This window comes from Corylus avellana, chromosome ca1 (assembly GCF_901000735.1).
Source record: "Corylus avellana chromosome ca1, CavTom2PMs-1.0".
NCBI lineage: Eukaryota > Viridiplantae > Streptophyta > Magnoliopsida > Fagales > Betulaceae > Corylus > Corylus avellana.
In genome coordinates, this window is record NC_081541.1 from 22,258,560 (window position 1) to 22,272,710 (window position 14,151).

Here is a 14,151-nt window from a genome sequence, read left to right on the forward strand (position 1 = left end):
AAAGAGAACAAGCTTAAGCTCAAACATCATACCTCACAGAAAACATGCTAATGTGCTCATAAAAATTTATCTCAAAACAAGTGAAATCTCTTTTACCCAAAAATAAGTCAAAGGACTCAGACTCCAAATGACATAATGATGTGTTCAACCCTTTAAGAAAGCTAATGAAATGCAAACCACAGTCACAGTTTAACTCAAACTTGACAAAAACATAGCATAATTTTTTTTTTTTTTTTCAAATTTTTTAACACAAAAAGACAAATAAAACTAAACAAATAAAAACAAAAATAAATAGACAAAGATAGACAAAGTGTTTTTCCATACCCCAAACTTGAATCACACATTGTCCTCAATGTAGGCAGAAACACAATACCAAGAGGTATAAGGAACCAGAGTGAGCAAAGAGACGACCCCCAAACTTACTCATAATAACACCTGTCCTGAAAAACACAAAAATAAAACAAAAATGAAGATAGACGAAACAACACAAAAAATGACTAAAAATACCAAAGAAAAAGGAATGCCTCCCATAAGCGCTAAGTTTACAGTCTTCAGCCAGACTTTTCACCGCTGATGATTAAGTAGACGACGTAGGATCTTCCAAAGGCAATTCCTCACTCTCCGAAATTTCCAGTTCCAAGAATGGCTTCAACCGCTGACCATTGACCTTGAGAGCACTTCCATTCTTAGGATCCTGGATTTCGATGGCTCCATGAGTAGAAACTGCACGCACTATGAATGGTCCAGTCCATCGGGATTTGAGCTTTCCTGGAAACAGATGCAGACGTGAGTTGTAAAGGAGGACTTTCTGACCAACTTCAAATGATCTTCTCAAAATGTTTTGGTCATGGATCTTCTTCATCTGATCTTTGTATAGCTTGGCACAGTTGTAGGCATCATTCCTCAATTCTTCTAATTCATCTAGCTGTAACTTCCTTTGCTCACCAGCCTTGGTGAGGTTGAAATTTAGCTGCTTTATAGCCCAATAAGCCCGGTGCTCCAATTCCACAGGGAGGTGACAAGCCTTGCCATACACGAGTCGGTAGGGAGACATGCCAATTGGAGTCTTGAATGCAGTCCGGTATGCCCACAGAGCGTCATTGAGTCGAAGAGACCAGTCCTTCCTTGTCGGGTTCACCGTCTTTTCTAATATCCTCTTGATTTCTCTGTTGGATATCTCAACTTGCCCACTTGTCTGAGGATGGTAGGGAGTTGCAACTTTATGAGTAATACCATACTTCTTCATGAGTTGCTCAAAATATCGGTTGCAGAAATGCTTCCCCCCATCACTGATGATGGCACGTGGTGTCCCAAAACGTGCGAACACATTTTCCTTCAAAAATTGCAACACGACTCTGTGATCATTAGTCTTGCAGGCAATAGCCTCCACCCACTTGGAAACATAATCCACCGCCACAAGGATGAAAAGATACCCATAAGAATTAGGGAAGGGACCCATGAAATCAATGCCCCAAACATCAAACAGCTCCACAATAAGGATCGGGTTCAGCGGCATCATATTCCTTCTTCCAATGCTCCCCAACTTCTGGCATCTATCACAGGCTGAACAGTAGGCATGGGCATCACGAAAAATGGAGGGCCAATAGAATCCACTTTGAAGAATCTTCGCCGCAGGTCTTTTTAGAACTGAAGTGGCCTCCACATGCATGATCATGGCAAAAAGATAGGACATTTTGCTGGTCATTTTCAGGAATGCATCTCCTTATAATCTGATATGGGCAGTATTTGAACAGGTAAGGATCATCCCAAAAGAAGTACTTCGCCCCAGCCAAGAATTTTGATTTGTCTTGCCTAGTCCAATGTGATGGCATTTGGGCAGTGACAAGGTAGTTCACTATGTCTGCGAACCATGGTGCATGATTTTGAGAGATGTGCATAAGTTGTTCATTAGGGAATGTCTCAGCAATCGGCACAACATTTTCATTGAAGTCGACAACCAGCCTAGATAGATGGTCAGCTACCACATTCTCAGAACCCTTCTTGTCCCGAATTTCAATATCAAACTCTTGCAGCAACAGAATCCACCGGATGAGACGAGATTTAGCATTAAGTTGTGCATCATTCAGAGTCTTGTTGGCATAGTATATGACATGCAGAATCTTCTCTACTCGCTGACCCAAAACGGCTCCCATAGCATAATCAGAGGCATCACACATTATCTCGAATGGAACCCCCCAATTAGGTGGCTGAATGATTGGTGTAGAAGTTAAGGTCTTTTTCAGAATCTCAAAGGCTGTCTGGCACTTGTCATTGAAGTCAAAAGGAACATCTTTTGCCAATAGATTACATAGAGGTCTTGCTATCTTGCTGAAGTCCTTGATGAATCTTCTGTAAAACCCAGCATGTCCCAGAAATGACCGAACCTCCTTAACTGTCCGCGGGGGCGGAAGGTTAGATATCAGATCAACCTTAGCTCTGTCAACCTCAATACCTTTGTGGGAAATTACATGCCCTAAAACAATTCCTTGTTTCACCATGAAGTGGCATTTTTCCCAATTCAGAACCAAATTCTTCTCCTTGCACCGTACCAGCACCAATGTGAGATGATGTAGACATTCCCTAAATGATGAACCAAAGACTGAGAAGTCATCCATGAAGATCTCCAGGTGACGTTCAACCATATCTGAAAAGATGCTGATCATACATCGCTGAAAAGTGGCGGGTGCATTGCACAATCCAAACGGCATACGGCGATAGGCAAACGTACCGAACGGACAAGTGAAAGTAGTCTTCTCTTGATCTTCGGGGTCCAGTGGAATTTGGTTGTAGCCGGAGTAACCATCAAGGAAACAGTAGTACTCATGGCCTGCCAATCTCTCCAACATCTGATCGATGAAAGGTAGAGGAAAATGGTCTTTTCTTGTCACGGCATTTAACTTCCTGTAGTCAATGCACACTCTCCATCCTGACTGCACACGAGTGGGGACCAACTCATTTTCCTTGTTCTTGATAACTGTAATCCCTGCCTTCTTCGGCACCACATGAATGGGACTCACCCATTTGCTGTCAGAGATTGGGTATATGATTCCCGCATCCAGAAGTTTAATTACCTCTGCTCGAACTACCTCTTGCATGGCCGGATTCAACCGTCTCTGTGGCTCGCGAGAAGTTTTAGCATTTTCTTCCAGATGAATCTTATGCATCACTACTGCAGGGCTGATTCCTTTGATATCTTCTATTGACCACCCGATTGCTTCTTTATGCTCTCTCAAAACTTCTAGCAGCTCATGTTCCTGATCACTATCCAAATCGGCAGCAATGATCACAGGCAGAGATTCTATAGGATCCAGATACTTGTACTTCAGGGTGTCTGGTAGAGGCTTCAACTCCCGCTTGACAGGCTCAGCTGCTAATGAAGATGGATCAGGGGACGATGTCAAAGTAATTTCTGTAGTCTCCGTCTTTATCTCAGGCGTTGAGTCTAACAAGGCGTCAGCTTGTTCCAATAAAGTGTCCAGTGCCATGTCACTTCCCAGTGCAATCAGGCATTCTCCCAAGGGGTCTTCAATATCTGGTTCATTGACAGTTTTCTCTACTATCTCCTCAATTAAGCATGTGCTTCTGACCTCCTCATACTCAAATGGCTGCTTGCTGATATCAAAGATGTTCAGTTCCACTGTCATGTTTCCAAATGATATCTTCATGACTCCAGTTCTACAGTTGATTAGGGCATTAGCCGTAGCTAAAAAGGGACGCCCTAATATGATTGGAACTTGAATTTTTGCATTTTCCGTCTCTGTATCTAAGACAATGAAGTCCACAGGGTAGTAGAACTTATCAACTTTGATCAGCACGTCTTCAATAATTCCCCTTGGAACCTTCACAGATCTGTCAGCCAACTGAAGTGTAATTGAAGTGGATTTCAACTCTCCCAATCCCAACTGAACAAATACTGAATATGGCAGTAGATTTACACTGGCCCCCAAATCCAACAGAGCTTTCTCAACTCGATTGTCACCAATCTTGCAAGCAATGGTAGGACATCCAGGGTCCTTATACTTTACAGGCATCTTGTATTGCAAGATAGAGCTGACCTGCTCAGTCAGGAAAGCTTTCTTGGGGACGTTCGTCTTTCTCTTGATGGTGACCAAATCCTTCAGAAATTTGGCATAAGAAGGCACTTGCTGGATGGCATCTAGGAATGGAATGTTTATCTGCACTTGCTTGAACACTTCCAAAATATCATCGAACTTCGAGCTCTTCTTTGGCGGTTTCAGTCTTTCTGGATATGGAGCTTTGGGTATATACTTTTTGGAAGGATCCTCAGTAATCGGAATGGCAATGTCCGGTCCTGTGTCTTCCGCAGGCTTGTCCAGGTTTTCCTTCTCTTCTGCAGCCTTAGTGGCCTCTTCAGGCATGACCACTTGATTATCCACCTGTTTGCCTGACCTCAGAGTGGTGATGGCTTGTACATGCTCCTGACCATGCATAGAGGCGGAGGAACTTCCAATCACAAATTGCCCTTTTGGGTTAGGCACGGGTTGACTAGGGAACTTCCCTCTTTCTCTTTCCCCCACTTGATTTGCTATCTGGCCAACTTGTCCTTCTACCTTGATCATAGCCTGCTTAAGTTCTTGTATGTCTCTGTTGTTGGCCATGTTGGAATTCCTCATTTCCTGTACGGCTTGATTGGTGAAACCTTTTAGCTCTTGTATATCTTGGGAATTGCTCAGGGTAGTATTCTTCATATCTTGCTTTATCTCTTGTATGTTCTTATCCATTGATTGCATGAATGCTTTCATCATGTCTTCCAGTGATGACTGTGGTGCAGGCACTTGAGTGGTAGACTGATAAACAGGCGGTTGAGCTTGGTGAGATGGCCTGAACTGATTTTGAGCTTGAGTGGAGGTATCTCTTTGGTTCAATGGCTGATTCTGCTTCCAAGAGAAATTTGGGTGATTCCGCCACCCTGGATTGTACGTTTCAGAAAACGGTCTAGTGGTGGGTTTTCTGTAGTCATTGAAGGCATTGACTTGCTCAGTTGGGTACTCTGTTGACAAAGTTGGGCAATTTTGAGTGAAGTGCGTTTGACTATCACATAACCCGCATGCATCAACTTGGTAAGTATCTGCTACATTCACTGGTTTGTTTAAGACCATAGTGTCAAACTGACGCCTGAGAACCTTGAACTCCTCCCTTAATTCAGCATCATTCCTCACCTCATAAATGCCTCCTGTCTTGGGAGTGGGTTGTTGTCTGTCCCAACTATCTTGAAAATCCCATTGTTGTGCTCGTTCAGCCATTTCGTCTAAAGTTTTATAGGCTTCATCCCCAGTAAGACTTAAGAATTCTCTACCATTCATCGTCTCAAGCGAGTTTCGCTCACTTGGTGTTAGTCCCCTATAGAAAATTTGAACTAGCACCTCATTCTCAAACCCGTGGGGTGGGCATTTTATAGTAAGCTCTTTAAACTTCTCCCAGCTATCGGTGAATCTTTCCCCTTCTTTTTGTCTGAAATTGGTGATCTGTAGACGGAGGGCATTGATTTTGGAAATTGGGAAGAACTTGTGGTAAAACTTGCTTTGCAACATATCCCAAGAAGTGATAGATCCAGGTCTATTGTTGAGTAGCCAGGATTTCGCCCTATCATGTAGGGACAGAGGGAATAACCGAAGGCGCACCGCTTCTGCTGGGGCATTTTGTGTATTAACAATGTCGCAAATTTCCAAAAAAATCCTCACATGAACATATGGATCCTCATTCTCTAATCCTCTAAATGCAGGAAGGTGACCTATTGTACTCGGCTTCAGCTCGAAGCGAGTAGCTGGCAACACTATACATGACGGTGTGTTGGTAATGTTGGGTACGAACAGCTCCCTAAGGGATCTAGGTTGATTTCGTTCTCCCATCTTAACAGACTTTTCCGAATCAGACTCGGAACTTTGAGAATTGGTGGGTGAGTTTGGTGGCTATCTTAGATTCTCTCTCACTGTTCTTTCAATTTCAGGATCAAAAGCGTTTAACTCCAGATTTAAAGCCCTACGACCGAACATGCAAATAGGAACTAACAAGCTAACAAGCTAACAACCTAATAAACTAAAAACTGAAATGAATTGAACTAAATTAAATTATATTAAACTAACTAAACACAATTGCAAGCAGAAATTAATTTAAACAGAAACTAAAAACTTACAAAAAAGGACCAAAAGATTTTGGCAAAAATATACTGAACTGTTGCGGTTGCTGTCTTGGCTACAAGTGTGCTCGATCGTAGCAGGGTTGTAACACAAACAAAACAACAACAAAAAACAAAAAGAAAAATCTTTTTTTTTTTTAAATTTGTATTAGTAATACAAATAAAACAAAACAAATTGCAGAAAAATAAAATCCTAATTATAACTAGTAGAAGAATAAAACGGATCTAGAAATAAATTGGTTTCAAAAAATAAACAATTCCCCGGCAACGGCGCCAAAAACTTGTTGTGCAAATTTATTTAACTCGCAAGTGCACGAATCAATTGTAATTAATGGATTGCAAGTGCGAGGTCGAACCCACAGAGAATTGTATTCTTGAAAGCAATTTTAAATCTAAATTAATTAAATCCTAATCTAGTTCCAAATTTTTGAGAGATTTTTCTGTTTGAATGAAAAAAAAAAAACAAAAGCATGAGCAATTTAAAGTGATTGAAATCTTATGACGAAACACTAAAGTTTCAGAATCCACACTCACAAATTCATAACAACATAATTTCATGATCTATAATATTCCCCAAAGTTCTCACATATAAATCTTAAGTTTGTTTTACTATTGCTTCAAAGAATTAATCAAAAGATCCCATGTATCCATTCATAACCCAAATCACAAAAGAAATCCAATATTCGATCAAATCATTAACTGTATCCGTAAATCACAAGAAAATATCCAATCTTTATCAAAACATCAATTGTATCCAGAGAATAAATCACAGGGGAAATCCAATTTTTAACAAAGAAAACCAAGCAATCAATTATATTGAATAATCTTAAATCATCAAGTGTATCCTTGAATCACAAAAGATATCCAAGAGTTATTCAATCCAATTGATTAGAAGTAAAACAATAGAGCAATTAAACCATTAAATTGGGAAATATTACATACATGAAACAAAGTTGCTAATCATAAGTGAGGCTTCATCTTCAACCTTAGTTGAAGGTTTAGCCTCTCATGTTATTGAAAGACAAAACAAAATTGATTGAATTCATAATGTAAAATCGAGTACTTACAAATAAGAATCACAAAGTAGAGATTCAAAAGTTAGGAAAACCTTAAACTCTCTTCTTTCTCCTCTGCAATCTTCAAATTCGTAGCCCCCTCAACTAATCTGATAATTCCCTATTTATAGACCTAAAACTTAGGGTTTTACAAGTTGAAATCGGATACAATTCGTCCAGGTTTGTACCATTTAATTACGGGACGATTTTGGAATAGTAAACGTCCGAATTAGCAAAATCCTATTTCACAATGAATTGTAGTATTTTGAGTTAGCTTTCCAACGCCACTTGAATCACCTCAATCGGATATGTGAACGAAAAGTTATGGTCAAAATACTGAGACGTGTAGAATCTGAATTTGAATCCAATTCGAAATTTTATCCAATCTTATCCTTAATCCGATTTACCCATTTCTTGGATTTGGTTAAACTTAACCATATCATCTAGGTCTTCTCAAAGTATGTTTTCTTCCAAAAAGTAGTTTTTCTTCAACACCTACAAAATATTAAAAACACAAAACTAACACAGAACATCAGATAATAACACAGCTAAAGGATTAACACAAGTAAATTAAGGGATCCAAATATGCAATATTTGGCACACATCACTAATGAATGAGAATTATGGTTTTGAGTGATACCTTAAGTTTGGGATGACATGAACTCTTGCATGATGTTTGTGGGTAACATTTCTGGAAAACCCTCACGAGACTTCACTCGTCCACTAGGGAATTCCCAGTGGTTTAAAAGACTTGTTGCATATGCTAAATGTAATCGTACATCCCACGAAAGATGGATTTATCTTTTGTTTTCTGTTTTCCATTCCTGTTTTTAGTTTTATATTGCTAAGGGACTAGCAATATGTAAGTTTGGGGGTGTGATAAGTGCTAAAATATTCATATTTTCAACCCTTATCTTGCAAGTTTTAATCCTTTGGTTTTGGTTAATTAGGCCATTTTACTTCCTTTTTGTGTTTTTCATGATTTTACAGGCTTTTGGAAGAAAATGAATAAAAACTAGGAGATTTGGGTTCAAAAAGGAGAAGATGGAAATTTGGAACTCCCTGGTACTGCGATCAATCGCAGAGTACCTGCGATCGAGCGCAACATTAGAGAAGACACTGCACGAGCCAGGCCTAGAGCGATCGAGCGCAGGCCAAAAGAGGCATCGATCGCAGACGTGTGATCGAGCGCACACAGGTTGCGATCGAGCGCACCCGTGCGCAGGAGACATCCCAAGTGGCGGCTACAATGTCCCTATTTCCATATTAGGGCTTTTCCAACTCCAAATTGTAATAGGATTGAAACCCTACGAAATCCCTAGGGTTTACTACTTTTCCAGGGACTTCTAAAGCCTATAAATAGACTCTTAAGCCTTTAGAATAAGGAGGCTTGGAGGAAGAGAAGGATAAGAGCTCTCAAGTTCAAGTCTCGGGTTTATTCTTTTCCTTGTTTTTATTTTATGAAGATGTTTAACATCAATTATATGTGTAGCTAATTTACTTAGTAGGGCTAGATTGAAGCCCTAGTTATGTTAAATTAATATTTCAATATTGGTGCCTTGTGATGATCATGTTGTGCTATTTAACTTGATTAATACCTGTTTACATGAATTCCTCATATGTGTATGCCTGATCAACATGTGCATGTGGTATGGACTTGTTAGTTAGATCAATTTGGATGACCGAGTCCTGGGTTTAACATAAGTAACAAGAGATATCCACACCGGATTCTTGGGTTAATCAACATAGGGAACCGGGAGTATGTATCCATGCCCTAGGCCTTGTGTGTTTGTCGATTTCCATAGAACCTATGCTTTTCTAAAGAACAACTTAGTATAGACCATGCTAAATCCTTTAGGAAAGAAAAGAGTTAGAGCATGGACCAAGTGCCTAATTTGTTGCTTAGGGAAATCAATAGCTTAAGGAGTTAGGGTTTAACCCTTAGGTTGGCAAACATTAAATATGCATAACTTGATCAAAGCATTGGCATATTGATATACTAGTTTAACATAATTAGTGGTGGATATCAAAGCCCTACCCTTTATTATCATCTCATCAACAATCAATTTTAGTTTGCTTTTGCTTAAGGAATTTATTTTTAAACATAAATTTAGCAATCCTCGTGGGAATGATCCTGTACTTGTACCATATACTACCATGTTGACCTTGTGCACTTGCAGGTAAAATGTACAGTTATTTACTTATTAATTTAGGTATATTTTTGCACAACAGGGGGGTCCCTCCACCCCAGCATACTTATGTGCCCAATACTATATCCATTTGAAAAAAAGGACTCCACAAAGAGTGGCTGATCCAAATCCAGTGTGAAGTGCGGAGTTAAATGAAATGGCTTAGAGCATGTGAATGCTCTCACATTGGCCTCAATAAATTAACTTTTTGGCTATTTTAGCTAGTAATATAACAAAACGGTTCACATCTGACTCAATAAAATGACTAAAATGTAACAAAACATGAATCTCGAGCCTCTTAGGAAATATTTACCCCCTAATGAGTTTTTGATGGTGGACAACCAAGATATTGAAAAAAATTACACTGGGGGTAAGAAAAATTTTTAGGAGGTGAGGGGGGTCCCTCCACCCCAGCATACATATGTGCCTAATACTATATCCATTTGAAAAAAAGGACTCCACAAAGAGTGGCTCATCCAAATCCAGTGTGAAGTGCGGAGTTAAATGCAATGTCTTAGAGCATGTGAATGCTCTCACATTGGCCTCAATAAATTAACTTTTTGGCTATTTTAGCTAGTAATGTAACAAAACATGCTACACATCTGACTCAATAAAATGACTAATTAAGGATTTGTTGAGCTACTACGGTGCTTAGCAAAATTGTTGAGCACTGTAGCTCAACAAATCCTTATTTATATGAATAATAAAAGTAATCTTGCTCACTCTTTTCCTTGGGAATATGAAAAATAGACAAAGAAATAATATTTTAAATAGAAAAGTTAAAGTTGATAGCTAAAATGTTGAGCCGGATGTATGTGCTTTGAAAAAGTTGATAGTTAAAACAGAAAAATGTATTTTTTTAGCTAAATTTTAGCCAAATATTTGTTGAATCGGATGTAAATGCTCTTAGAGTACGAGTGTTTGGATGGTTGTCGGTAAGGATGTGAAAGGGGTGAGATGATGAACATTAGGGTTCAGGAGGCGTGAATTGCAGAGCTGAATGTCATGGGTTAAGGTAAGAGTGTTTGGATGATAGAGATTGAATAGGTGAATCTAACGGTTAACGTGCATTCGGTAAGGATGTAAGCCGGGTCCATAACTCCATCATCAATGTATATGTGCCATTTTTTGAAAAATGGTTCATGTTAATTCATTGTTGATGTATACATTAATGTGCAATTGGGAGACACGTGTATAATGATGTATATCATTTCAAATGAAATAGATCCTATTGGCATTCAGAAATTCTATCATTAAGTTCCTCATGTAATTTGCAATTGCACATTATGTCAAACGGTTTAATTAGTTGTTTAGATATGATAATTTTTTTTAAAAAAAATTGAATAAGGAAAAATGTTATAATGGAGGATCTTTCTCATTTCTGATCTGAATGGAAGAGATAATGAGAGATCATGTGGGAATATTTCCAAAAACACGATTGGAAATGGTCCATTTAGCTAAAGCATGTGCCTTAAAATTGGCACATCAAGACACTTTCAAAGCATTCAAACTTTGAAAGGAAGAAAGAGCTAAACTAATATCAGAAACACAGTTTGCAAAAGACCACAAAAAAAAAAAAAAAAAAAAAAAACAGTGCTATTAATAGCTAAAATAACAAGGAGAGCATCCCCTTCAACCGAAATAGGACCCAAACCTATAGAAGCAGCCAAACAAACCACCAAAAGGGCTGCATGAGTTCACCTTGCAAAACATCCATGGAAACAAGTTTTTGAGTAGCAGCTGCAAAAATGGAACCATTTTCATTACTGATCACCGCTGCAACAACCGCAAAAGAGCCTCTCACCACAACATCAAAATTTCCTTTTATCCAACCTGCTACACAGGCGTCCAAACGGAAGGAAGAGAAAAATCCCTCCAAGCATTATTATGATGATTGAAAGTATTGGAGATTTGAAGAATCACTATACTCGGAGAAGGCTGCGTACCTTCGTGAATCAACATATTCCTAGCTCTCCAAATAAAATCCATAGTAAGGGAAGCAAAAAGCTGGAATTTGCACACATCAACCTTAGGAATACCTAGAGCAGCCACTGGAGAAAGGAGAGCTATCACCCAATCCGAAATAGGTCTGGAAGAAAAAACCAACAGTGAGAGAGGCCAGAGGGAGCTTCTCCAAAGAATTCTAGCCAAATGACAATCCAAGAAAATATGAGAGTGATTCCACAGGCCCTTAACAAAAAGGACACAACAAAGCCTCTTGATCATCCGAAACCACGAACCTTCCAATATTTTCTCTAGAAGGCAAAATGTCCAATGCCACATTCCATAAGAGATGTTTTAACCTAGCTTGGAGTTTTAGACCCCAAAGGACCAACCAAGCATCTGAGGAGAGAGGAGAGGGTTTGCCACCCATAGTGAAAGAAAGATCATAAGTAGACTTCACAGAAAAAACCCCAGCACAAGAAGGAACCCACGTCCATTTATCAAAAGAAGGTTGAGAGGGCAAATGAATACTTAAAATATTATGCACAGTGGAAGCATCAAAGAGATCTTCTAAAAGATGAGAATTCCAAACCTGCCTACCTAGAATCATAAGATCAGCCACCATAAAAGCAGGAAAATTCACCAAGTTAGCATTTGGAGTGGGTCTGAAATTAGGCTTCAAGGGAATCCAAGGAGAATACCAAAACATCCACATTAACACCACAAGAAATACTAATACAAGCACACTTTTCAACAATCCTCCAATTCTTAAGCAATCCTTTCCAAAGCCAAGAAGAAGAAGGGGTAGAAGGGGCATTCAAAAAAGAAACATCATTCTTTAGATACTTGCCTATAAGAGAGTCAACCCAAAAAAGAGACTGATTCGAAGTCATCTTCCAACCAAGCCTAGCAGGCAATGAATTATTCAAAGACTCCATAGAACAAATACCCAAACCTCCCAAAGCTTTAGGCATACAAATATTCTTTCAATAAAGAAGAGAGAGGCAATGCTTCTTATCTTGAGGGTAACCCCACCAAAATTTTCTTAGATCCGAATTGATAACCGAACATAAAGATTTAGGAATAAGAAATAAGGACATGAGATAAGTAGGGATAGCATTAGCCACTGATTTTTCCAAAGTAATCCTTGCTGCCTGGGATAAAAGACGAGCTTTTCACCCCGTAATTTTGGCAAAAACTCTGTCTTTAAGCTCAACAAAGGAATCATGCTTCCTTCTATGCATAAAGAGAGGAATACCAAGGTATTTAGCTCGAGCTAGAATTTGAGCTAAGTTGAGAATCCTGTTTATAGAAGCCTTTGCATTAGATCAACAATTTCTACTGAAGAATACATCAGACTTCAACATATTAATGCATTGCCTAGGCCAAGAGGAATAAGTCTTGAGACATTTCAGAATCACATGACTTCAATCTCATTAGCCCTAGAGATGATAATCACATCGTCAGCAAATAATAAATGAGAAATTGGAGGGCATGATTTGGTCATCCTAATACAATGAAGGAGACCTAAATTCTCTTCTCTTTCAATCAATCTAGAAAGAATTTTAGAACCAAAATAAACAAGAAAGGGGAAGAGGGTCTCCCTGCCGCAACCCACGAGTAGGGAAAAAACTTCCCAAAAGGAGCACCATCCAACAAAATAGAAAAAGAGGAAGTAGTAATGCATTGCTGGATCCATTGTATCCAAACAGGATGGAACCTAAGCAAATGTAAAATCTTCAAAAAAAAATTCCATTTCATTGAGTCAAAAGCTTTGGCCATATCCAAATTAAGCGCCATAAGGCCACCATTTTCTTTTTTCTACTTCATGGAATGAAACACCTCATGAGCCAAAATAGTATTATCATGGATAGATCAAACTTCAAGAAAAGCCAATTGAGTAGGAAAAATAATCTTATGCAAAACCAGCTTGAATCTAGAGAAAAGGATCTTCGAGATAATCTTGTAGTAAAAAATAGTGAGACTAATAGGCCTGAATTGATGCACTGATTGAGGGTTATCCACCTTAGGAATAAGGGCTATATTCGTATGATTAAATTCCTTAAGCATATAACACCCCAAAGAAAGATTGAACAGAGGAAATCACACTAGACTAAACAATGGGCCAGTAGGATTTGTAGAACAATCCAGTCATACCATCCAGACCAGGAGCCTTATTAAGGCACAAATCAGAAATAGCCAAAAATATCTCAGGCTCATCAGAAATACCACAAAGCATAACATTTTCCTCATCCGAAACCACCTTCTCAACCAAATCAGAGAGACCATTATCAAGCACAGGATTAGTAGTAGAAAAAAGGGAATGAAAGTGTTGAACCAGAAAAGTCCCTATATTATTTCTACCACTAATATGAATGCCATCCAAAGACTTAATACTAGAAATGGAATTAAACCTACGACGACTAACAATGGAAGCATGAAAGAATTCGTATTATGATCAGTACTAGTCAACAACAACTCCCTAGACTTCTGCTTCCAGAGAACTTCTTCCCTCAAAAGTTGTTCTTGCAAATCCTGCTGCAAAACCATCTCCCTAGCCGCATTAATGGAAGAATGAGGAGTAGATATAATTGAGCTGATATCAGACATCAACAATTTAATCTTAGACTAAATTCGCCCAAAGCGATGATGATTCCAAGACTTCAAAACACACTTCATATTCTTCCATTTTCTACTCAAAGCAAAAGCAGGAGAGCCTTCAACATCTTCCAACCAAGCATTAGCTACAATAGCATGGCTGGACTTATTCCTAGTCCAGAAAGCCTCAAACTGAAAAGGCTTAGGG

The 14,151-nt window shown here is 38.9% G+C and overlaps 1 protein-coding gene and 1 non-coding gene across 2 annotated transcripts in view; one reads left to right on the top strand and one right to left on the bottom strand.

Annotated features, from left to right (window-relative positions):
• Positions 1–3,101, bottom strand: part of LOC132168052 (uncharacterized) — a gene marked incomplete at both ends in the record, with an annotated part of 3,268 nt that extends 167 nt beyond the window's left edge. The window contains 5 exons of the mRNA XM_059579119.1: positions 734–768; positions 1,185–1,415; positions 1,663–2,026; positions 2,096–2,290; positions 3,014–3,101. Coding sequence (XP_059435102.1) covers positions 734–768; positions 1,185–1,415; positions 1,663–2,026; positions 2,096–2,290; positions 3,014–3,101 — 913 coding nt within the window. The remainder of the gene's footprint in view (positions 1–733; positions 769–1,184; positions 1,416–1,662; positions 2,027–2,095; positions 2,291–3,013) is intronic.
• Positions 3,102–5,394: 2,293 nt separating this feature from the next.
• LOC132168296 (small nucleolar RNA R71) lies at positions 5,395–5,501 on the top strand. The gene has a single exon (XR_009438814.1). It is a non-coding gene; the product is annotated as a small nucleolar RNA R71 (small nucleolar RNA).
• The last annotated feature ends 8,650 nt before the right edge of the window (positions 5,502–14,151 follow it).